The sequence below is a fragment of the Pteropus medius genome, unplaced genomic scaffold, assembly GCF_902729225.1.
Source record: "Pteropus medius unplaced genomic scaffold, Ma_sr-lr_union100, whole genome shotgun sequence".
Lineage (NCBI taxonomy): Eukaryota > Metazoa > Chordata > Mammalia > Chiroptera > Pteropodidae > Pteropus > Pteropus medius.
The window spans coordinates 601,276-624,903 of record NW_024344561.1 but is presented as its reverse complement, the minus strand read 5'-3'; the positions used below and the strand labels follow the sequence as shown (position 1 = coordinate 624,903).

The following is a 23,628-nucleotide window of genomic DNA, read 5'->3' as shown; positions in this document are numbered from 1 at the left end:
TTGGTGATCCAGTCTGGGTGGAGTCGGGCCAAAATTGTAGGCGGGATGTGGCCCTGCTCGAGACCCTTAGGGCCAACGTATAGAAAGGTTCACATTGAGCGCGGCGGAGACCTTTGCGTATTAACGGGGTCATCGCGTTGCCGCTGGGCTGTGAGCCCTAGTTCCCTTTGCGCCGTAGAACCATTACTCTGTCAGTGTCCTCATCTGTAAGTTGGGAACGATGAGAATCGACTGAAGTGAGGCCTGTCCCATAAGGTTCGGTTTTCCTTGCATAGGGTCAGTAGAGAGGCGTGGCCCCACCCGGTAGCCCAAGGGTCTCAAACTCAGGGGCCAGCAGATAAGCAGAGTGATTGCAGTGGCCCAGGATAAGAAAAACGACAGCCCAGGTGCTTAGAGTCAGCAGAGGAAAGGTGAAGAGGGTGGGCCTAGGAGCCAGGTTTCCTAGTTCAAACCATGCCCTACCCTTTACTTAAGGCAGTCACACTGCTGGGCCTTACCTCATCAGGCCGTTGTGAAGATTAAATGAGATAATGCTTGTTCAGTGCTTGGCACATTTTAGGCCTTCAGTAAATAGCTGTTGTATTCCAGATTTATCATCCAACCATTTAGTCTCTCCCTCAGTCTGGCTTAGAGGATTTGAAAGCGACCTCCCTCGGGGAAGCAGATAAACAAAAGTCATTGGAGAAATGAACTCTGTGTGGCGATTCCGTCTAAACACGAAAAATGTTTAGATAGAACCTTTAAGTCTTTAAAGATAGGCCTGGGAGAGATTGGCACATGGTGACAATTACTTTTCAAATATAGCTGGTATCTTTCCGTTCCTGTATTTGGAGAACCTGAGGAAGTAACACCACTTTGTAATGTCAAAGTTCATGTACAGTCATGTTTGGGATTTTGCTTCACTCGAAGTTTTTCTATCATTCTGACTCTGGACATTTCAAAGTAAGTGTGGAGAATGGGTGATTTTTTAAAGTGTTCTTAACGAAGCAAAATTCACATTACATAAAGTTAACCATTTTAATGTGAATAATTCAGTGACATTTAATATGTTCACAGTGTTGTGCATTTTCACCACTGCTACCTACTTCCAAAACATTCTCATCAGCCCAGGAGGAAACCCTGTATCCATTAAACAGTTATTCCTCATTCCCCCTCTCACCCCAGCTTCTGGCAACTGCCAATCTGCCTCTATGGATTTACTGATTCTGGATGTTTCTTATAAGTGGAGTATGTGACCATTCCTGTCTGGCTAATCTCACTTAGCACAATGTTTTGAAGGTTCATCATCATAGCATATATCGGTATTGAATTTCTTGGCCAAATGATATTCCATTATATGGACATATCACCATTTGTTTATCTAGTCATCTGTTGAGGAACATTTGGGCTGTTTCTACATTTTGGCTATTGTAGATAATGCTGCTATTAACATGTGTGTATGTATAGTTGTTTGAGTATCTGCTTTCAATTCTTTGGGGCATATACCTGAGAGTGGAATTTTTGGGTCGTCTGGTAACTCTGCATTTAACTTTTTTGAGGAACTGCCAAACTATTCCACAATGGCTGCACCATTTTACGTTCACACCAATCATGTATGAGGGTTCCAGTTTCTCCACATCCTTGTCAACACTGGTTCTTTTTAATTTTATTTTTTAGGCGAGGCAACCCTTGATTGACCTCACAGATTGCAAAGATCTTGTCAGCTTACAATCCCTTATTCTTTTATTTTTTTATGCCGACAGCACCTGGTCTTCCTAGGTGGTCTACCATCCCAGTACTAACCAGGCCTGGCCCTGCTTAGCTTCTAAGATCAGATGGAATTGGGTTTGTTCAGGGTAGCATTGGCGTAGACAACACTGGTTATTTTCTATTTTAATTTTATTATAGCCATTCTAATGGGTGTGAAGTGATGTCTCATTGTGCTTTTCATTTGCATTTCCCTAGTGATGTTGAGCATCCTGTTTGGCCGTTTGTGTATCTTCTTTGGAGAAATGTCTAGTTAAGTTTTTTGCTCATTTTAAAATCAGGTTGTTATAAGAGTTAACTATATATTGTGGAGAGAAAAGGAAGAAAAAGAAACAGTGGAAAACCTTTCCTACTCTGCAGATCTATGAAGCGTTCCTTCACTTTGCCAGGGCGTTTCCAACTCTGCCTTAGCCTTTGCTTCCTGTTTGCGCTGAACCTAGAGATCAACCAGAAGTGAAAGCTTATCTTCCTGAGCATTTGTTCTGTCCTGGACATGCACGTTGCTTTCTAAATTCCCTGGTATATATAGGTGCTTTCGAATGCTCTAATAACCCAAAACAGCTCTCACTCCAGCTTTTCCTCACGGCTCTTGGCATATCTATCATTGTTCTCAGTTGTAATCTTTTGCCCCAGGCAGCTGTGGGTCTTCCTTTGCCTTACAGTGTCTTCTAGGAGTGCATTCTGAGTCAGACAAGTATCTGGAGTCATTCCTGCAGGTAGCCCTGAGATATGTCAGAACAGGCAGACACAATACCATCAGATTGAGGGCTGCTGTGCTCTCTCAGGAACCAGAGACCAGACCCCTATATTGGGGACACAGGCTGCTATGAAGACACAGGTCTTCAAGATCTGCCATGCTGGGGAAGGAGATGAGGGAAGGGCAGGGGAAACACCAGAAAGCTTTCCTGCCATGTTCACCTTGCCTTTTTCCTCATTGAGCCTTTGCTTGGTTGGCATAAACCTTTGGCTCCTTTCCAGAGTTCAGATAAAGTTGATCCTGTTTGTGCTTCATTGGTCAATGTTTCTGGAGGAATGGGCCCTTGAAGCTACTGACTCCTCCATTTCCACTGGCATCTGGGGCTTGATGGGTGATTCTTATTTCTCTTGATTAAACAAAAATTAAAACTTTTCCTCCTCCCCCATTTTCAACAAATATTTACCAAAGTTTGACCCTGTCAATAAAAAAACCCTGTCCATGTCCTTGTGGAGCTGTCATCTTAGTGTCACTCCAAGATGATTTCAGGTAGTCATAGGCACTAAGAAGTAAAATGTCAGGTTATAGGTAGGGTGGCTCATTTAGCCTGGGTGGCATCAGGGAAGGCCTCCCTGAAGAGGTGGCATTGGAACTCAGACTTGAAATAGAAGGGACAGGAGGAGGTGAACAGAAAGAATAGTGCCCTGAGGTCAGAAGGCACTGAGAAGTTTCAAGGGGCGGACAGGAGGTAAAGGGGCAATGGGGGCGAGAGGAGTAATTTGAAAAGGGATGGGAGCAGTCAGCACAGGCCACATCATGTAGGGTCCCTCTTCCCTTTGTAGTGTTGGCCTAGAATCTTAGCCTGGGGTTCTTACAACAAGGGGGAGTTTGCAAACGGGCTTCTGGAGGTCAGGGATCCCCTGAGATTATAATCAGAAGATTCCAAGAGTGTGCTTGGGCAGTCTTTGTATGCTCCCCACCGGAGTTGTTCTCCATCCTTCCCTGCACCACTCCAGGCCCTTGGAGGTTGATCTCTGTACACTGGCTCAACCTGGCAGGAGATCCAAGGCCTGAAGGAGAGGAAGGTTTAGATATATATCTGCTGGCTCCCACCTTGTTGATCTGCGTATCTCTACCAAAGCCTGCGACTCCAGCACTCTCCCCAATAACTTCAGGTCTGGGCTGGTAACAGCTCCCAGATCCCCAATAGTCACCATTCCTTGGTGACTCCTCAGGGCAATAGCTGCGGGACAGCTGACCAATACGGGCTTGTGTGGCTGTTTTTCTGAACTCAGAATTCCAGGTTACAGATTCTTATACCATATTAAATGCTCCCAGGATGAAGTCCTTACATACATCAGGGCCTTTCCTATATATTTTTCTCTCTACCTAGAATGCCCTTCTTCTGTCTCCTTCTCAGGCTTTTTGAGTCAGTTATCTGGAAGGAATCTCCCAACTTTCTCTCTTACACACATAGGAGAGAGCCACAAAGATAGACTGAATGAGTGTTTTTTGGCTTTCAGGTCAGACAATCAAGAGATATTTATGGTTCACCATGTGCCAAGCACTGTGGTGGGCATCACAGGAGACAGCAAGGACCCCATTCTGTGCTTCTGGAGGGAGATGACTGAATGAATTCAATCAATTCAAGCATGTTCTGTGAACCACTTCGGCCTCATCTAATTGAGATTTACAAAATATTATATCAAACAACTGCACATAAAATATGAATCAGGATATGGTGGGCCATTAAAAAATCAGATTTCAAAGGCTTGAAATTATATGGAGTATATTCTCTGACCACAAGAGTTAAATTAAAAACCACTAACAGTAAGTTATCGAAAAGGCCCAAATATTTATAAATTAAGCAACACCTTTCTAAATAACTTATGGATCATAGAAAAAATTCACAAAGGAAATAAAATTTTTAACAATAATAATGAAGCACAATATGTCAAAATGTGTGAGATATAAAGCAGTGCTTAGAGGGAAATGTATAGGTATAAATGCTTATATTAGAAGATAAATTTTTAAGAAGCTAGTAAAAGAAGAGACACTTAGACACAAGATAAATAGAAGAAAGAAAGATAAGACCCAAAAACAAAGAAATAGAAAACAGAAAATAGAGAAAAACAACAAAGTCAAAAGTTAGTACTTGGAAAAGGTTAATAAAACTGACTAACCCTTAGCAAGACTAATCAAGGAGAAAAAGAGAGAAAACAAATTGCCATCATCAGACATGAAAGAGGGGACATCACTACGGACTTTACAGACATTAAAAGGATGACAAAGGACTATGAACAGCTCTATACCAATCAGTTCAATAACTTAGATGAAATAGACAAATTCCTTGGAAATAACAAGCATGCTAATTGTAATAAAAGAAAATTACAAGGCACTATGAAAGAATTAAGCAAGGGGATTCTTCTAAGTCCAGAAGGATCTGGAAAGATTTCCCAGAAGTAATATTTATGCAGATACCTGAAGGAGAAGTGAGATTTGATCAGAATGATAGAATTGTGTCCCAGGCAAGGGAAATGGCACATGCAAAAGCCCTGAGGTTGAAGTGCACTTCACGTGCCCAAAGGAAAAAGTCTAATGACCCTTTTTGGTGTTTGATGACCACAGGCTTACATCTTTCGTGAGGGGAACCTCCAGGTGGACCTGCTTGATTTGAACCGAAACAGAGAACAAACGAAACCTGCTGGTCAGATAGACCTGTAGAAGTTTCTGGGATGTAAATGGGAGGCAATCTATCCTGCAATGTATAAAACTGCCTCAGTTCTGGAGCTAGTGTTTTGCCTACCTGGTGAAGCTCCTGAGGCTTTTCTTCCTTGTGGCTTCACTTGGAGAGTATTCCCACCCCACTAGGCATTGCACCTCATACCGTGGGTTCTTTGAATCTTCTGTCTGCTCCTCTTAGCTCCAGTCTACGGGCAGCAAGATGAGGCTTCAAAGAAGGACCATGTCTTGCCTGAGGTCACAGAGGTCAAGCCCTAACTACCATGCCCTACCACTCTGTGCCCAACATGTGTATCAACTTTGGCACTGGTCAGGCTGCGGTGTGTGTCTGCGGTATGAGTTTCCCAAGCAGCCCACAGTCCTTACCCTTCCTCATACCCAGGAGTCTTCTCAGTGTTAGAAAAACTAAACACCCCCAACCATCTTATCTGTTTGTCCCTCCAACCACGGCACAGAGAGATGCCAGGGTCTGATGTGCGCCCATGGAAGGGGTGGGGAGAAGAGAGAGTCCCTTTCAGCACCCGAATCTGTACGCAACTTCCTGCCAGTGAGGAAACACTTGACTCAAATTGGCCCAGCTTCTCCTTTCCCTTCTCTGGCCTCACAGGAGGGGTTGTGAGCCATGGGCCATGCTGGCCTCAGCCAGATTGCCTGGCCTAACGCAGGAGGAGTGATGCCCTGGACTGTCCTGCTCTTTGCAGCCGGTGAGCCTGACACCCCTGCACCACCCCTGCACTGCTTCACCCACCCCCCACCCCCACGTCCACCCACCTGGCCTGGCTTCTGCTCTGGGACAGAAACCAGTGCAGGGTTGCCCTCTCCAGGTACTAGAGGAGGCTGAGCCCTCACAGATTTGCCCCAGAGCCTTGGAAATGCCCCAAGAGAATGGCTTTCTCTTTGGGGCTCCTCATCACTCCCACATCATGGGTATCAGAAATGTCACCTCACTGGAGACAGCAGTGCCCACACCCCATGACTCAGCCTGCTTGGCCTCTGCGGCTCCCCGCTCCAGGGCCAGGAAAGCAGATCTGCTGGGGGATAAGGGGAAGGCTTGTGTAAACCTCACCTGAGCTAGACACTCTGCTCAGGAGCCTCGGGTAGCTGGCCCTCCTGCACAAAACCAAACCCTGACATTCATATTCCTCGCCGCAGCCCGGGAAGAGAGATGGAATCCCCTCTGTCTTCCCCTTCTCCTGCTCTCCCCCTCTCTCATTCCCTCCAGCCACCCTGGCCTCCTTGAATGTCCCACACAGCTTTTGTCCATGCTGTCCCCTCTGCCTGGAAGGCTTTCTTCAAGCTGTGTAACAACCTTGCTATTATAATAACATGACTCAAATCCAGAGACCCTTCACCATGTGCTAAACACTTGATTCCCTCAACATTGCAATGGGGTAGGGATGACTAGTCTCCAGTAGTACATAAAAACCAAGGCCCAGAGAGGGTGAGCCACCTACTCAAGGATACAGCCACGTCGACCTCCGCTCTAACTGCCCACCCACTCGACCTCCCTTATTCTGCATTGCAGGCTCCATGGCGATCCAAGCACCGTCCATCCTACTGGTGCCCCCATACCCCAGCAGTCAAGAGGCCCCCGTCTACATTGAATGCAAGGCCCCCAGGGGCTTCCTAGGGGCCAATTTCACATTGTACCAAGGGGAGCATGTGGTCCAGCTCATGCAGGCCCCTCCAGACCAGCACAGGGTCACCTTCGAATTGAGTGGCAGCAGCTGGAAGGCGGCAGGGAGGACATTCCACTGCCAGTACAGCGTGCTGGGCGAGCACAGACAACCTCAGTTGTCGGACCTCAGTGAGCCCGTGTACATCTCCTTCCCAGGTAAGGCCCTCCCATCAGCCCTCACTCTGGAAGCTGTCACAGGATGAGCCAGGCTTCCAAGCTGTCAGGACTTATTCACCTTTCCTTATTTAATCCTCACAGTCACCTCATGCAACAGGTACAGCAATTCTCCTCCTTTTGCAGATAAGGAAATCAAGACAGGAGAGATGAAAGGACTTGCATAAGTCACACAGCTAGCAGGCGACAGATCTGAGATTCAATCAGCCTCCAGAGTCCAGGCATTAAACCCCCGTGCTCTGCTGCCCCCTCCCCTCCTGACCACATAACATTTTTGAGCAGCTGCTACACTCCAGACACTGTCCTTAGCAGTACAGGTTCAGCAGTAAGTGAAACAGACAATATCCCTGCCCTCACAGCTGATGGTCCGAGGGGATGGGACAGACAAAAAAACGGGGAGTCCAATGAATATTCAGTCTGCCATCAGGAGCATAAGTAATGTGCCAAGGCTGAAATACAGTCTGGTGAAGGGTGTCATCTTAAATACATGGAGAGTGGCCAGGGAAGACCTCTCTGAGGAGGTGATGTTTGAGCAAACTCCTGAAGGAAATGGAGCCAGCTATGTGGGTATCTGGGGCAGGAGGGTTCAAGGAGGAAGGAGCAGGCTGTGCAAAGGCCCTGAGGCTGGAGTGCACGTGGTATGTTTGAAAAACATGGAGGCAGGAGGAAAGTGGGGTGAGACAAAGGCAAGAAGGTGGCAAAAAGGATCACGCAGGGCCTTGTGGCTACAGCAAGGACTCTGGCTTTTTTTCGGAATGAGACAGAGTTGGAAGAGACCTGCTGTCTTTCGGTGGTCTTTCCAGGACAGGGGGTGGGTGTGGGCTCTGGATCAAGGAGCAGGAGGGAGGGAGGAGCCTCCAGGTGGAGCCTCCAAGTGGAGCAATCCAAACTTCCTAGCTGCAAAGAGAATTTTGTTGCCAGCAGAGGCTCACATGTTGTGGTGACAGAACAGTCTCTGTATCCTCCCTGGCCCCAAGTTCCACTATCAAAGGCCCCTTCTTTCACCTTGGTTCTGTGGTCTCCAAGTGCGGGAGGTGACAACCCTCTTCTTGCCCCAGATGAATGAATGAACAAGGGCTAACACTGTGAGAATACCAAGTGTGTGTCTCTCCTTCTCCCTCCTGGCTTAGCTAGAGCTTTATGCTTCTATGGCTAACCTCTGCGTGGGTCTTGGGGTCCCTGGTGTGGCTGGGGGTGGATATCCTTTGATCCCCTGGTAGCCAGGCTGAAGCCAGCAGGACTCTTCAGGCCACAAGTAACTGAAAACTTGACTCGAACTGGCTTTAACAACAAAAGAGGAATTGTTGGTTCACTGAACTGAAGTCAGTTCACAGCACTGACTTCAGGCATGGCTGGATCCAGGTGCCCAAAGGTGTCAGGAATTATTTGCCACCTCTCAATTCTGCTTTCTTCTGTGGCTTATTCTCAGGCAAGCGTTGCCTGCCATGGTGGCAAACTTGTGCCCAGCAGCTCCAGATGTATATCCTAACAATTTGGTAATACTGGCCAGGGTAGTAAACCTCTCTTTCCAGGGGCTTATCCAAAGTCCCAGAATTAGCTCTCATTCGCTCATCTTGGGTCACATGCCCATTCCTGAACCAATCACAAGGGCCAGTGGGAGGAAATATGCTAAATGGCTAGACACAAAGTTTGCTGGGTCCCTAGGGTCCAGCTGCATCCAAGCCAGATAGTTAGGGGTTATAGGAGGTAGGCTGGCTCCCCCAAGATAACCTGGAGGAATGGTAGCTGTCCCACCTCCTTCCTGTCACAACTCCATGAGCTGTCCACTCTCTCTTTTCCCATTTTCCTCTAGTGCCCACTTGGATCCTGGCATTATCATTGAGCCTGTCTGGAGTCTTCCTCATTGCTGGGATGATGGCCATTGCCATGTTGATCAGGAAAGGTAACAGCAGGCAAAGAAAGCATGATCTATGGGCTTTGGCATGCCACCCCCCGGAACGTGTAAACGTGCTCCCAGTCACACCTATTGTTTAGGAGCATGGAGTTGGGAGGTTTTACTCCAAAACTTAGCAGTGAAGAACCTTCCAGAAGTATGATAATGGTGGTAGGCAGAGGAAAGTGATACACACACACACATACACACACACACACACACACACACACATATATTATTGTGGTAAAATATACATGACACAAAATTTACCCTTTTAATCCTTTTTAAGTGTCCAGCTCAGTGGCGTTAAGCATATTCACATTATCGTGCAGCCATGACCACCATCCATCTCTAGGACTCTGTCATCTTCCCAAACTGAAACTCTGCCTCCATTAAACACTAACTCCCCATCCTCCTCCTCCAGCCCTGGATACCCACTGAAATGAATATTAAAAAATTGTTTTGTGTGTGTGTTTGCACCTTGTATGAAGTTTTTACCAACACATACTACTCATGTACTTGGAGAAGATAAATATTTGCAGTAGCTCTCGGGAGAAAAGGCAAAGCTGGGTTGCAAATGTCTGAGGGGGCTTTTGATTTCCTGGCTTTCACACAGGATGCACACAGGACCAAAATCTAACAAATGCTTTTTTTTTTTTTTTGTCCCCAGTTAAAGTAAAACAATTGCAGAAGAAAAGGTGAGACCATCCCTGGAGACCCTCAGAAGGTGGTTTGGGGGAAAAGAAATACTCAGTTACAGGGGAGGAGTTCCTGATAAGTGTTTGGGATGCTAAGAGCTGGCCAGGTTCTGGGAACAGAAGGGCACCTCCCTAGCTGGGTGGGAGCGCCGCTCCAAACAGCACCCTCTGAAGGGCAGGCTGCTTAATAGGAACAGGTGTGCGGGGCACTGCCCTAGGAGATGCTGCAGCTGGAACTCCTGTAAGCTCGTAGCAGCCCTGGAAGTGGGCACTGTAAATTGCCCCATTTTACAGACGAGGTGACAGGCACAGCACTCAGTCACACAGGGAGCAAATGGCTGTGGCTCCTGCACATCCTTTTACTGCTGGCTGCCAGAAATTGTCTAATCACTCTAGGAATCTACAGTGGGGGGAGGTGAGTGGCATCCCCTGGGGTTGTGCAGTGCCCAGTCTGATGCCCTGGTTCCTGGACACCAGGATGTCCTAGCTGGGCGTGGCCTCGGTTTCTGCCCTCTGAGAGAAGAGGGACACCCTGCTGCCTAGTGGCAGAGAGGTCACAGCAGCCCTGGGATCTAATCCTGACTTCATCTGGCTTGTGGGGTTCCTACAAGAGAATTTTCATCTGAGAAGATTTAGGGAGGTTTCGAGGGTGGATGGGGAGTGAAGGTCAAGTTGGGAGCCTGGAACAAGCCTCCTGCCTGAGATAAGCAAGTCATCACTCTTTTCCAAACCCCTTTGCAGAGAGCGAGCATCGTGCTGGGCCCAGATTGACTTCACCACCACAGGTCTGTGCCTCCTCCTCGCTCCTGTTCTCTCCTACCCTCCGGCGGGGTCACTCCCTCAGAATGCCATCGGGCCTCACTGCTGACTACTGAACCCCTTCCGGGGCCGATCATTTCTCTTAGGATCAAAAACACACCCTTCTCCCTTCCTCGCTCCCCTCCAGCTCTAGGTTTCATCTCTCACCTTCTCTCCTTGCCCACTCCTCAGGCCTTCCACACACTCTGCCCTCTGCCTAGAGTACTCTTCTTTCTTCCAGTCTCAGTCTGAAAGTCACTTCCTCCGGGAAGCCTTCCCTGACTCCCTAGACAGGATCTGCACTTTCTACTTACATGCCCCTGGCAGGCACCCTGTCATTCTTCCTACCCTTCAGTAGAAACACAGTCGAGTAATCGTTGCCTGTTGTGTATGTAATATTTGCCTCCACCGCTGGACGGTCAGCTCCAGGGGGAATGGACTGTGTCTGTCTTGTCCACTGGAGCATGAGGGTGCTTTCACAGTGCAGGGCAGGGTCCTTAAATGGAGCTTCACTTGTGGTCCAAATGTGTCATTCTGCTGGCTTCCACCAGGGGGCGAGGAGCAGCCAGTCCGTGATATGAGATGCTCAGGAAGGGCCCCAAACAGGAAAGTCTGTTCTGTATTTCCCTCACTCTCCCACGTATTTGTTGAGCACCCACTATGTGTCGAGATATGGGGTCTCTGTCGATGACCAAGACAGAGGTGGTCTCTGTCCACAAGCCTACATTCCAGCGGGGAAGCAACCGATGGACATCTGGACTTGTCTGGAGCTAGGCGGTGGTTCCCCCAAAGAAGTGATGTGTAAGACATGCAGGAGGCGCTTTGGGGAGAGCTTAGGGTGGTGTTCCAGAAAGCGGGAGTTGAGATGAGGGACCCATTTTCTGGAAGACAGCGAGAAGCTGCTGAAGGAGGGCTAGGAGCGGAAGAGGAACATGATGCAATTTTCTGTTGTAAATGGTTCACCCTGCAGAATGGGCTGGAAGGGAGCAAAGAAGATGCTGGGAGGTGGACCCGCATCAAGGTTGACATTGGGCCGCTGGGCTTGGAAGGGGGCAGTGAGCAGGGAATTTAAACTGGTCCCAGTCTTGGTTTTCCTTTCTCTTTCTCTTTCAGATATGTCATTCGATAACTCGCTGTTTACCATCTCTACCGTAAGTCATTTCATTTCTTAATCCCGGGTTTCTGCTGACTGTCCTAACCCTAGGGAGGTGGGGGTCTCTGAGCTTCGGGAGTCTGGGAAAACCCCAGAATCACTGAGCAGAGATTTGTTTGTGAGCTGAAAGTTGGCTCTGAGAGGTCCTAGGGGATTGGAGGTGGCCACATCCAGGCCTTCATGTGGCAATGGGCCGGCCACACCCTGGAGGTGCTTGCTGTCGGGTTCAGCGCTGCCTTTGCATTTAGTCAGGCCGACTTCCCAGAATGGTGACAGAGGGGACTCAGGGTGACCCGGTAGCTTTTGTGGGGTCGTGAAACCATGTGACAATCCGATTAATTAAGTACATTTAAATCATTGTGCAACCATCACCACCATCCCTCTCTTGGTATAAATAAAAGCCTCTTTTTGTGTTCACTTTCCAGAACTTTAGCTTAAATGTCCCAGTCATGTGTTTCTCTTTTAGTGGGGAAGGTCTCACTGCACACACACCCCTTATCAGGGGGTGTTGCTCCCTCAGAGCACACATATCCGGGCTGGGATTGGATCCCAGATCTATAGGACTCTTCTGCATCTTGCATCTTGGGGTGGTCTTGGTCTTTGTACTTTATTACTTTATTTTTCTTTTCACTAAATTAGAGATATCTGAGCCATGGACATCATGGATCAAAAAAATGTTCAGCCATTCCTCTCTACACGGAGAGGGGTACAGGTCAGGGGTGCAGGTATCTCCACTTGAGGTGGCCTCAGATGTCCTATTTGGACAAGTGGATGCTTCAGGACTGCCATCAGGGCACCTGGGGCAGAGTAGGTCTGCAAGGGGCATCGTGATGGGGAATGCAGGTGGTGGGGGGGAAGGATTAAATTGGTCAACACACCCTTCCTGGGTGTCTGGATAAGAACAAGACAAGGCAATCACTCCCTCAGAGCTTCTTAATCCTATGGCGGGAGACAGACGATGCCACATGGGCAAGGAGTGACCAAGAAGCCCACTTCTCACTTAGATAAGAGATCCAAAACATCTCAGAGAAGGAAGACAGGCAGGAAGGAGGTAGTTGCAGAATATTGATCCAGGCTCCAGACACGTTCTTGGCACGGCCCACATAACGGGGGTGGAGCAAGTGAAGAGTCGAGGGGGTCCCCTGGCTAGAACTTTGACTTTTACCCAAGTGAGGTGGAAGCCATGGAGGGTTCAGAGCAGAGGAGGGACGTAACCTAGTCAGGTGCTCACAGGCGTCCTCTGGCGGCTGCGCGGAGGACAGACTTGGGGGGTGCAAATAAACTGTACTGGTCCAAGTACGTGAAATGGTTTGGTCCAGCGTATTGGCAGCAGAGATGCAAGAAGCAAACAGATGCAGGTCAGGTAGATTCAGCAGATAGGAAATACCGTACTGATTTTGGATTAGAGAAGAAAGAGGCATGGAGGAGTCCTGGAGAGGGGCAGGCTTGAGGGAACAAGGGACGGGCTATTCGACAGGAGAAGAGCCCAAGAGAAGATGGAGACATGAGTCTGGAGTTTCGGAGAGAAGAGCAGGGAAGTTTAAACTGGTTTCCTGTCACTGGTATACAGATGGTGGCAAGGAGGAAGCTTGGCACTGGGCTGTTCAACCCTCTGAGGTCTCTGCTCAGAAAGCAAACCTGTGTTGTTAAGAAAAAGCCAGTAGGCAGGGCACGTTCTAAAGTTCTAAAACTTTTGGTGAGAAGCCACAGGGCTCAAGGCACCAGCCTGGTGATTTTTCCTTTTTTAAAAAGATATTTAAAATGAAGCAATGGGAAACAGAAAAACAACTTATTTTTCAGTATATTAGTCTTGGTAATACATATATACATAATACATATACATAAAAATACACATATATATGTATTTTTTTAATTAAAAAATTTTTGAACATGAAATACATCCATATGTCAAATTATATATACATAGTAGTATTTTCTTCTATCATTTAAACCTCTTCCACCCACTGGTCTCCCTCTCTACACACACAAAGGTAACCACTGTTAGAAGCTTCTTGCAAAATGCAAGCAAAGGTGAAAATAGCAAATCTGTACATTCACCGTTTTCAATACAAACGGTAGCATGCTATCCACACTGCTGTGCATGGTGCCTCTTTTCCTTAACAGTAAATTCTAGTGATCTTTTCTAGTTTTATTTTTTTTTCTAATTGTGGTAAAACAGACATAACAAAATGTACCATTGTAACCATTTTTAGGTGTGGCATCAAGTACATTCAAGTTGTTGTGCAGCCATCACCACCATTTATCTCCAGGCTTTGTCTTGGAAAATTGAAACTCTGTACCACTATATACTAACTCCTCGGTCTTCCCTCCCCCTAGCCCCTGGCAGCCACCATTCTACTTTCTGTCTCTGTAGATCTGCCTTTTCCAGACATTTTATATAGAAATGACACCATGTAACGTTCATCCTTTTATGTCTGGTTTACTTCACTTAGCACAATATCTTCAAGGTTCATTCATGTTGTAACATGCATCATAATTTCCTTCCTTTTAAAAGCAGAATAATATTCCATTGTATGTATACTCCACATTTTGTTTATCCAGGCACTCATAGATGGACATTTGGGTTGCTTCCACCTTTTGGCTATTGTGAATAATGTGAATAATGCTGCTATGAACATGGGTGTGCAAGCATCTGTTCAAGTCCTTGCCTTCAATTCTAGTTTCTTTTTGAAGTGTTAGAAAGCTGTGCTGTTGGCTGAAATGAAAATGAAGCAGCTGTCAGGTCTCTAGCTTGTACTGTGTTACTCTACTGAGGGTCTGATACTTACTTTGTAACACCCTATGAGATGTGGCTTTTTTTTTTTTTTTAAACAAACAAGAAGACTGAAGCTGTCTATGGGCCTTACTAGGGTCACTCAGCTAGAGGAAAGCAAGACCTGGAGTGGCTTCAGTTTTAGCAAGCTCATCTCTTTATGACTGACGTTTGGGGCAGGAGCCTTCAATGTAGACCTTTGAGGAAAGTTTTGAGGGAGCCCAGAACGGGAGGGAAGGAGATAATAGTAATAGCTTTGTTCACTTAAACATTTAGCACTTATAATAGGCCAGATGCTTTAACCATTTAATATCTTTATGCTTCATAGCAACCCCAGGAGGGGGTTACTAGCATGCTCCCCATTGTGCTAAAGGTGAAACTGAGCACAGAAGTGTTAAGTCACTCTACTGAGGTCACGCCATGAGGAAGTGCTAGAGTTGGGATTTGAACCCAGGTCCCCAGTTCAGAAGAGAGGAAGGCAAGAGGTCAGAAGGCAGATCAGTGCCCTGAAACTATGGGGATTTGTGTATGTGGGGTGACCTGATGGATTGGGGAGTCTCAGGCTCAGAATGTGGGGAAACCCTAGACCCTAAAACCTCAAATCACCCAGTTCTATTTTTCTTCCACGGACAAAGAAAATGACCTCAGAAGGAGATGTAGCCACCCTGGATGCTCGTTCAGGCTCTACTGCAACCTCTGACAACTCCCAGCCCCGGAAGAGGCCTACCTCCACATCATCCTTGCCTGAGCCCCCTGAATTCAGCACCTTCCGGGCCTGCCAGTGAGGCTGAGGATTCGCCCCGACACCCGTCTGAATGCTCTGCCCTCCATTCAGCCTTCTCACGTGAACTGGTCAGGCTGTGGGATCCCAAGGTCTTTTCAGCTACTCTGGGAGTTTCCAGCTGCTGCTTTCTCAGGGAACTGAACAGAGACAAAGGGACACCTGGGCTTGGGACCTTCCTCACAGAGGAGCAGGTGTGGGAGAGGGGCTGCAGGCATTGGTTCGGAGGCTGGACAGAAAGCTGGAAGGCTCTCTTTGGATTCTCAACTTCTCAGATCATCAGGGAAGGAGATGTTAGCGTCCCTTCTGGACCCCAGCTGGGCCACAAGATGTCTGAGCTCTCTGCACACCCTGTTTCCTCCTCCCTTGCCACACCTGACTTGGCCGACCCAACTGGGTTTTTGGAGCACAGGGTACCTGGGGGTATGTTCTGTGTGTCTGCCTTGCTATCATGCCCAAGTTATTAATTATAGCACATGTTGAGCTGTTCCCAAGGCCTCTGTGGAATGTAATCCTTCAAGCCCTGGACTTCTGGGGTCCAATCGCTGGATGCCTGGTGGGTTTGAGGAGTACCCCTCAACTGCAGGTGGCAGGATGGTGTGTGGGTAGGCCCATGGGAGTGCTCGGAGGGTACAGTGCCATGTGGCGTCTCTGCTTAAGTCTCGGCATTGGTGAGTACAGGAGATGGAATGATGGGTTCTGGGGGCAGAGGGACACTGGGCAGAATTAGTAAATGAGGAGGTACAGGGAAGGGTGGGAGCTGGGGAAGATGGGACGTACTGCAAGCTTCTTTGGCTCCCCCAAAACTAGAACTGTTTTTCCAGCCGGGTGGGAAGCCACAGGCTGGGGGCGTGTCCCAGGCCCTGGCCCCGCCGCTCACCCCTGGTCTTCCCAGGAGCCTAAAGCCTTACAAAGCGAGGCCCAGTTGGAGGGAGCAGGACCGGCATACGGGCGGGGCCCCGACCCAGTTGGACTCCGCCTCTCTGCGTGCCGCCTCACAAAGCGGTGCAGGGCCAGGGGGCGTAGCCCAGTCTCAGGGGCGTGTCGGAGCTGTCGGGCGTCTGACCCGCCCCCGCCGTTCCCGGGGCAGGGGAGCCACCTTCCAAAGCGCGGCCGTTTGCGCGGGGCGGGACCCGAGGCGTGTCCGCACTGCCAAGCACCGCCCCCCGGCGCGCTTTCGCCCCGCCGTTCCCGGGCCGCGCACCGCCTTCCAAAGCGCGGCGGTTCCAGGCGCGCGGGGCTGGGGGCGGGGCTCGGGCCGAGGGGCGTGTCTGCATGGCCGGGCACCGCCCCCTGACGCACGCTCCTGCCCGCGCCGCTCCTAGGCCGCGGAGCCACCTCACAAAGCGGCGACCGTTCACGCGGGGCGGGGCGGGGCGGGGTCGGCCCGGTCTCCCGGTCAGCTCCCTTTTTGCGCCCCGGGCCGCCGGCAGGCGGCGCTGCGCCACGGGGCCGGGACATCGGCGGTGGCAGCGAGGCGGCGCGTGGCCGGCAGGCGGCGCTGCCCGGCTCGGCCTCGGCCTGCGCGGCGGCAGCAGCGGCGTCGGCGGCGGCCTGGGCCCGGGCGCGGCGGCGGCGGCGGCGGCGGCGGCGGGGCCTGGAGCCGGATCTAAGATGGCAGCGGCGGCGGCAGCGGCGGGGCCGGGCGGGGGGGTCGTGGGGACTGCGGGCCCGGGCGTCGCGGGGCCCTGCGCGGCCGTGTCCGTGTTCTCCGGCGCCCGCCTCCTCACCATCGGCGACGCGAACGGCGAGATCCAGAGGCACGCGGAGCAGCAGGCGCTGCGCCTCGAGGTGCGCGCCGGACCGGACGCGGCGGGCATCGCCCTCTACAGCCGTGAGTGCGGGGTCCCGGAGCCTGGCCGAGGGCCGGGCGGCGCGCGGGGGCTGCGCACGAGGCCGGTCGGGCGGGGGGCCCGGCGTGGGAGGTACGCGGCCGCGGTGGGTGCGGGGCCAGGCGTCCCGAGGGTACGGGGCCCCACGCCGTGGGTGCCTGGTGTGTGGTGCGTGGGGCCGAGCCGAGCGAGCCGGGTTTGGGGGGGCCTCGAGCGAGGGGTGTGGAAGAACGGTGTCAAGGGGCAGAGGGAGAAAAGAGGGCGTGCGTGGTGGCAGGTGTCCGGAGCATGGAGGGAAGCGGGAAAGCGGGGAGGAGGGCCCAGAGATTGGATGGTGGTGGAGGAAGTGAGGGGCCGAGAATGGAAGGTGAATTCGGATGGCCGGGGTCAGATGGATAGGAAGGGGTTCTGGGGGGTGGGAGAGGTGGGAATCTCGCGGGCGGGTGTGGCCGCCTTGGCGGGGGGTGGGCCGGGAGGGGTGTGGGCAGCCTCTGGCCATCTCAGGGGACCCCCTGGTCTGCTAAGGACAGTTGGAAAGTGGTGCCCAGTCTGGTGCTACTTGGAGGACTGCTTCCATCCACCTGGAGGGCTTGGTGTTCGGGTTCCCAGAGTCGGAAACTTATATATCAGCGGAGAGGGGCCCACGCGCGGGTGGTGCGAGCCCCTGGATGTGCTCTTGGTGAAAACGTGGATGGGTAGGGCCCCTTCTCGTTGCCGGGCTCCAAGAAGGTAACAGCTTCCTCCCGCGCCACGGTCCTCTGATCTTCCTTTTAGGGGATGTGAGAAGCGGGTGTGTTTTCAGAAGCTAGTTTCAAAACTGACATTTCATTGGGAAAAAAAGAATCACAGATGTGTTTGCCGAAGACCCGAGTCTTTGTATGTAGTTCATCCTTTTTCTTTCTCTTGATACTCTCTTATCTGTTCTTTCCCATTCTTGATTCTCTTTCACATTTTGCTATTCTGTTTCATTCAGCTTTGTCTCTGAGGGTTTCTTGCCCCGATGCTCTGGGGAGCCACTCAGGAGTCCCTTATTAGCCATTGGCCTGTGTGAATTTTTTTACACTTTGGTAATGGGGTGTGAAGAGAAGTGTGTGGAGCTCTTGGTTCACACAAGGTTGAACTTTGCCTTGACTTGGAAAACCCAAACTACAGGAGCTGAGTCTGTTTACCAGGTGTCGCACCTCTTTGCTGGGACAGAGCTAGGTCTTTTGGACCAGATGAAGAGAGGGGAGAAGGGTGTCCCAGGTGAGCATCAGAGCTCAGGACAGACACTTAAGCTGCATCTTAAGCTCAGCAGGGTCCCCCAGATCATAAGCATGGCCATTCATTCTGCAGGCATTAATGGGGAACAGAATAAAGGAGGGTAGTTTTTCAAACTAGGGTCTCAGGGCTTATCCGCAAAAGCGTTCCAAGAGACTTAGTTTTTCTTTTGTAAATAAGTTTCTTTTGACTTTAAAGCAGTTTGAGGTTTATAGGATTATTAGGAAGATAGTACAGAGAGTTTCCTGTATGCCCCATACCCAGTTTCCCCTAACATCTTTGTCCAGGAGAGCTTTTTACTTTTGTGTTTTGTTGATAATCTTGAATTGTTTTGAGAAATGAAGATAACACTTCTCTTTTCAAATTCATAACTGCCACATTGTTTGTAAAGAGGAGAAAGTGCATATTTTTCAAACTGAGATCCTTAGTCTGGGATGGTATAGTCCCAGGAGTCTGAAAGATTCTTTTCCCCTCGATGCTCACGTAACATTGATGTGGGCCTGGGAACAGAGCTTCTGGAGTCAGCCGAACCTATTTGTATTAGTTTCCCAGAGCTGACATAACAAACTTGGTGACTTCAAACAACAGGAATGTGTTCTCTCATAGTTCCTGGCCAAAAGTCTGAAATCAAGGTGTTGGCAAGGCCACACTCCCTCTGGAGGCTCTGCGCGGGGGACCCTTTCTTGCCTCTTGCGGTTCCAGGTGTTGCTTGGCTTGGAGCAACAGAACCCCAATCTCTGCTTCAGTCTTCATACAGCCTCTCCCCTTTGTGTCTTTATCTATAAGGATAGTCATCTTTGGATTTAGAGCCCACCCTAAATCCAGGATGATCTTTAATTACAAGATCCTTAATTACATCTGCAAAGACCCTTCCAAATAGGGTCATCTTCATAGGTTCTGGGTGTTAGGGCATGGTCATGTATGTATATTTTTTAGCCCACTATGTGGGCCAGACTGGTGCCCTGCCAGTAGCCGTGTGTCTTTGTATCTTAGCTCCCTTGTCGATAGAATGGGGATGATGACAGGACTATGTGGCACAGTGTATTTTCTCGATAAATTAACATATCTTTGGAGGTAGCACCTGCTCCCTTACGGGGCTGGCTGGCAATGGCCTCAAAGTTGGCTAGGCTACTGCTGAGGGCGTGGCAGCACCAGTTCCTGAGCAGGTCTGTGAGTTCACAGGACGGACTGCTCTGAAGGGTGTCAGGGAGTGCAAAGTCCCAGGGCTGGGGTGTGGGCTGCACACTGCTCCTGGAGCTGAGAGCAGGCTTGCTGGGTGTGGACTACTGGCCAACAGTCCCCTGGTTAAGGTCAGAGATGGTCCAGCCACTGGGGGGACGAGTGGGGATGTGACAGCTGGGCAGGTGGTAGGGGGAGGGCGGGGACTTGGGGGTGAACTAGGCTGTTGGGAGCTTTAGGCCTTCTCTTTGCGATGAACTTCCTTCCCTGGCCTCCGAATTTTCCTACCTGTACCCTTCTGGGACCTGAATGCTTTGGCCAGGTAGGATGGTGTCAGTTCTGCTCACCTGTTCCTCATGAGGTGGAGTCCTGTGAGTTACTTATGCTTCCAGACCACCCCCGAGATTCGAATCTGTGTTTGGGTAGGGGCAGGGGGGTGGGCCAGGACGCCCGCACAAATCTCCCAGTGCTTCACATGGGGGAGGTGGACCAGAGGCATCCTTGGGTGCTGGCGAGGGTTCTGAATGTTGAGTCTGACTGGTGTGGCTTAAAGTAGCCATTTTACCCCCCGAGCCAGTTTCCTCGCCTGTAGCAACACTCATCGGCACACGGCCTTGGTTTCCTCATCTGCAATGGGAATACTGCCACTTGGGACCCAGGAATGTAGGGATGTGGAACAGGGTGTCTGGCAGTAAGCAGTCAATATTTCTAAGGTATTATCAACAGTGATGTTACTGGTGTGGAGTGGTGAGGAGCTGGCTTTTCTGGGAGGGAGCCCCTTAAGCTGCAGGGCTGCCCAGCTGTCTCATACCCCCAGCAGGTGGGAGAGAGACCCCTGGGCCTCAGGTGGCAGGAGTGGGAGCTGGATTTAGGTAGCAGGATGTACAGCCCTGTCCCTTGACGTCTGCACTCTCCATGTAGGAGTGATGACAGCTGCAGAAGGCCCTGTCCCAGTCATCATGCAGTGGACGGGACCTGTCCCCACTCCTTCTTGCCACTTGAAGTCACCCTGGCCTGTGTCCATGGCACTGGCTAAATGGCAGCTACCAAAACCAGGCCATTTTTCCCTGGGCAGAGGTGCAGGCTTCCTGGGCTTGAGGACGCTTTGGCTCAGCCTCTGGAGTTCGTGGACATGGGCAGCCCTCTCCTTGAAGGGATGCAGCTTCTTGGGGCAGCCTATCATGGGGTGGCCGGAGCAGAGAGCAAAACAGATTCTCAGTTCCTCAGCAGCCTTTCTGGAGATGACTGTCACTTTTCTTCCTTGGTCAGCACGAGTCAGTCTGGCTGGTTCTCTGGACTCTCCCCACCCCCTTGGCTGGAAAGAGATGTACAGCAGGACCAGCTCTGACAGGGGCTAAATTTCAGCCTTAGGGGGCATACCAGGGTGTGGGAACCCCAGAGAAAAACCCCCTGTGAGAATGAGGTGAAGGATGGCCTGCTGCTACAGAATTCGGAACCCTCGTGACTTCCTTTAGTCACACTTCTGGTACTCCCCTGACAGCTGGGGGAGGGGGAGGGGACACAGAAAAGTTCGTCGTGTGTGCCTAGCCTTTAGGACATTCAGTGTCATGCTGGGGTGACAAGAAAGTAACACTGGAAGGGCATTCACGTTTCACTGGTTCCTGCAAGTTGCTATTGGCTGCTTTCCTTTATTGAGCACTTACTGTGTACCTGGCTCTTCATAAAACCGTTTTGATAGACTCAGGTGCTTGACCTTGAGTGCAGCTGAGAAAGGGCTTATAGTATATATCAAAACAATGTAATTGCTTATTCTCCACCTCTCAAACACAAATCAATTTAATGGAAAAAAAAAAAGTAAAAAGAAAGGATAATGGTATAAATTAGAGCCTGTGGGCAAACTGTGGCCTGTGGGCCATGTTGGGCCTGTGGCCTGTTTTTATATAGTCAGCTAAGGGAGGTTTGTACATTTTTGAAGGGTTAAAAAAAGGAAACCACCAAAAGAAGAATATTCAACCAAGACTATAGTGTCTTGCAAAACCTAAAATGTTTATTTGCTGCCCCTTGACAGAAAAAGCTTCTAGACCCCTGAGATAAATGAATGAAGCGGGCAAGGGGAGGGGACACTGTGGGAACGCCGAGGCCTCGCCTAGGGATGCCAGATCTGCCACAGCTTTAAGGGAAACCGAAAAGCCTTTCATTGTGTGTGTCCATTTTTATTGTGAAGTGTCTTGATTGCCCAGGCCAGGTTGAGTACACTTTCTGGACTGTGTGGGCCAGATGGCCTGACAGATATGAGCCTTGCTGTGTGTTACCACTGGTCCTTAAAACAGCCCTGACAGGTCAAGGACACCACTGCTATTTTACTGGTGGAAAAACAAGTGAAAAGGCTTGACCAAGTGACACAGCTGTCAGGTAGCAGAGCTGGCTTTGGGGTTCAGGGCTGTTGGACCTGCTCTCTTACTGCAGAGTGGTTCAGTGAAAAAAAGGGGTCAGGATTCAGTTTGTGCGTAACACAGACACAAAGTAGTGGCTTAAACAAGATGGCATTTTATTTCTCATGCTCTTTGTGCTAAAGATAGGAGGTTGGCAGACCAGGGCTAGTGTGGAGCCTGTGCTCGAACTCCTCGGACCCTGGCCCTTCCTGGAGTGAGGTTTTGCCATCACGGATTAACACGGTGGCTGGAGTCCAGCTATGACACCCTGGTTTCCAGGTAGCGAGATAAAGAAAGGACAAAGGATGCCAAAGGCCAGGTGTCTTTTAAGGGAGGTTCCCAGAAGCTGGCTGAGGGGGCTTCTCTTTTCACCCCATTGCCTAGAATGCAGTCACATGGCCACCACTAGCTGCAAGGGAGGCTGGGAAATATAGTCTTTAGTCTGAGTGACCATGTGCTTAGCTAATTTCAGGGTTTCTCTTTCTGTAGGAGAAAGGGAGGACAGACACTGGGAGACAGTCACCTTGGCCACAGTGGGTAGGTCATGGATGTAGCCACCAGTGTTGGGAAGGACATTCCTGGTTTATGGAGAGGTGCTCACGTGGATGAGGGGGTAATGACACCTGACTGGTGTAGAGCAAAGGGTCCCTCTGCGGAATGGAGGAGCTAAAGGGAAGGTAACAGTGAAACAAGGTTGTGACCAAGTCACGTTTTACAAGTGTTTTTCCTGTATATGGTCTGGAGCTGTCTGCCATTTTTCACAGGGGCCTAACATGATAAAACTGGTATTTCTGAAGATTACTCTGGTAGCGCGTTATGGTCTAGATAGCAGCAGAGAGAGAGAAGCTTGCAGAAGCTTCCAAACTAGTGAACTCAACAGGAATGTACCGAAATAGCTTCAACTTCGCCTACCCTGGAAGCATGTCAGAGGTCCAGCAGTTGTGATGTGGAATATCAGGTGAATTCTGCCCAGGGCATTGGGGACAAGGTGGCAAAGGCCATGACCCTTGCCCAGGGGTTGTAAGTGACCTGCCCACAGGGTTTGCTTGGCCATGCAGTTAAAGGAGATGCCCAATATTAAACTGGGTGACTGCCCTTCAAAATCTGACTTTGTACTTCTGAAAAATCAGAAAGCCTGGCAATCTCAGGCCTACACAGTTTAGAGACCAGGTAGATAGCAGTGCCACCTTCAGAAGGGGCAAGCCACCCCAGTTGATCAGAGTCCCCTCCTTGATCACCACTGCCCCAACACAGGCCTCATGCTAGTAGCCATCTGTCCTCTCATTAGCAGTGGTTTGTTTCTTAACGTAGGGAAGCGTTTATATGAACTGAGGTCTCCAATGGGTGTGGGAAAATGTCTCTTTCCCTTAGCTTGTGACTTCCTTAGGCCCCCAGACCCTCTCTCTAGGCAGCTGAGTTGGAGCCTTGCAGGTGGGGGCTGTCACCCCAAGTTCTAACCTGGCCTGGCTCCCAGTCCCAGGCCCTGCTTACTGTCCACCTCCTAGTCCACCCCCCTTCACCTCCACATGTTCAGGTCCGTAGCCTTCCTTGATATTTTGGAAATCCAGAAGTTCTGAAAACCTAACCGGCTATTTATTTGACAGCAAAATCTAACCTGACCCAAACTCTGCCATGTGGAGCTCTTTATTATCTCTGCGTATCCAATTCAGTGTGACTAGTCACGTTTTCCTGCAAACATGCTTGGTTACAGGTGTTGCCTATACCCTGCCAGGGACAATCTACGTCATCTGTTACCTTTATAAAACCGAAAAGTCTATACAGGCATAATTTAGTTGATTGCGCTTCACAGGTGTTGGAGTTTTTTTTTTTTTT

The 23,628-nt window shown here is 50.1% G+C and overlaps 2 protein-coding genes and 1 pseudogene across 4 annotated transcripts in view; 2 read left to right on the top strand and 1 right to left on the bottom strand.

Annotated features, from left to right (window-relative positions):
* The first annotated feature begins 829 nt into the window (after positions 1 to 829).
* Positions 830 to 15,620, top strand: CUNH19orf38 (chromosome unknown C19orf38 homolog). Of its 2 annotated transcripts, XM_039873179.1 has the most exons (8): positions 830 to 942; positions 5,790 to 5,886; positions 6,708 to 7,016; positions 8,848 to 8,937; positions 9,599 to 9,626; positions 10,368 to 10,411; positions 11,538 to 11,575; positions 14,986 to 15,620. In XM_039873179.1, the coding sequence occupies exons 2-8, from the start codon at positions 5,805 to 5,807 to the stop codon at positions 15,133 to 15,135; spliced, it is 741 nt and encodes a 246-aa protein (XP_039729113.1). In that variant the 5' UTR covers positions 830 to 942; positions 5,790 to 5,804; the 3' UTR covers positions 15,136 to 15,620. The 2 variants fall into 2 exon arrangements, with proteins under 2 accessions (XP_039729113.1, XP_039729114.1); XM_039873180.1 differs by lacking the exon at positions 8,848 to 8,937.
* Positions 1,734 to 1,852, bottom strand: LOC120610928 (uncharacterized; annotated as a pseudogene).
* Positions 15,621 to 16,730: 1,110 nt separating the features above from the next.
* The window catches only part of CARM1 (coactivator associated arginine methyltransferase 1), a 37,870-nt gene continuing 30,972 nt past the window's right edge, over positions 16,731 to 23,628 (top strand). For both annotated transcript variants that reach the window (XM_039873168.1, XM_039873167.1), the window contains exon 1: positions 16,731 to 16,965. In XM_039873168.1, the coding sequence (XP_039729102.1) occupies positions 16,746 to 16,965 (220 nt within the window). In that variant the 5' untranslated portion in view covers positions 16,731 to 16,745. The remainder of the gene's footprint in view (positions 16,966 to 23,628) is intronic.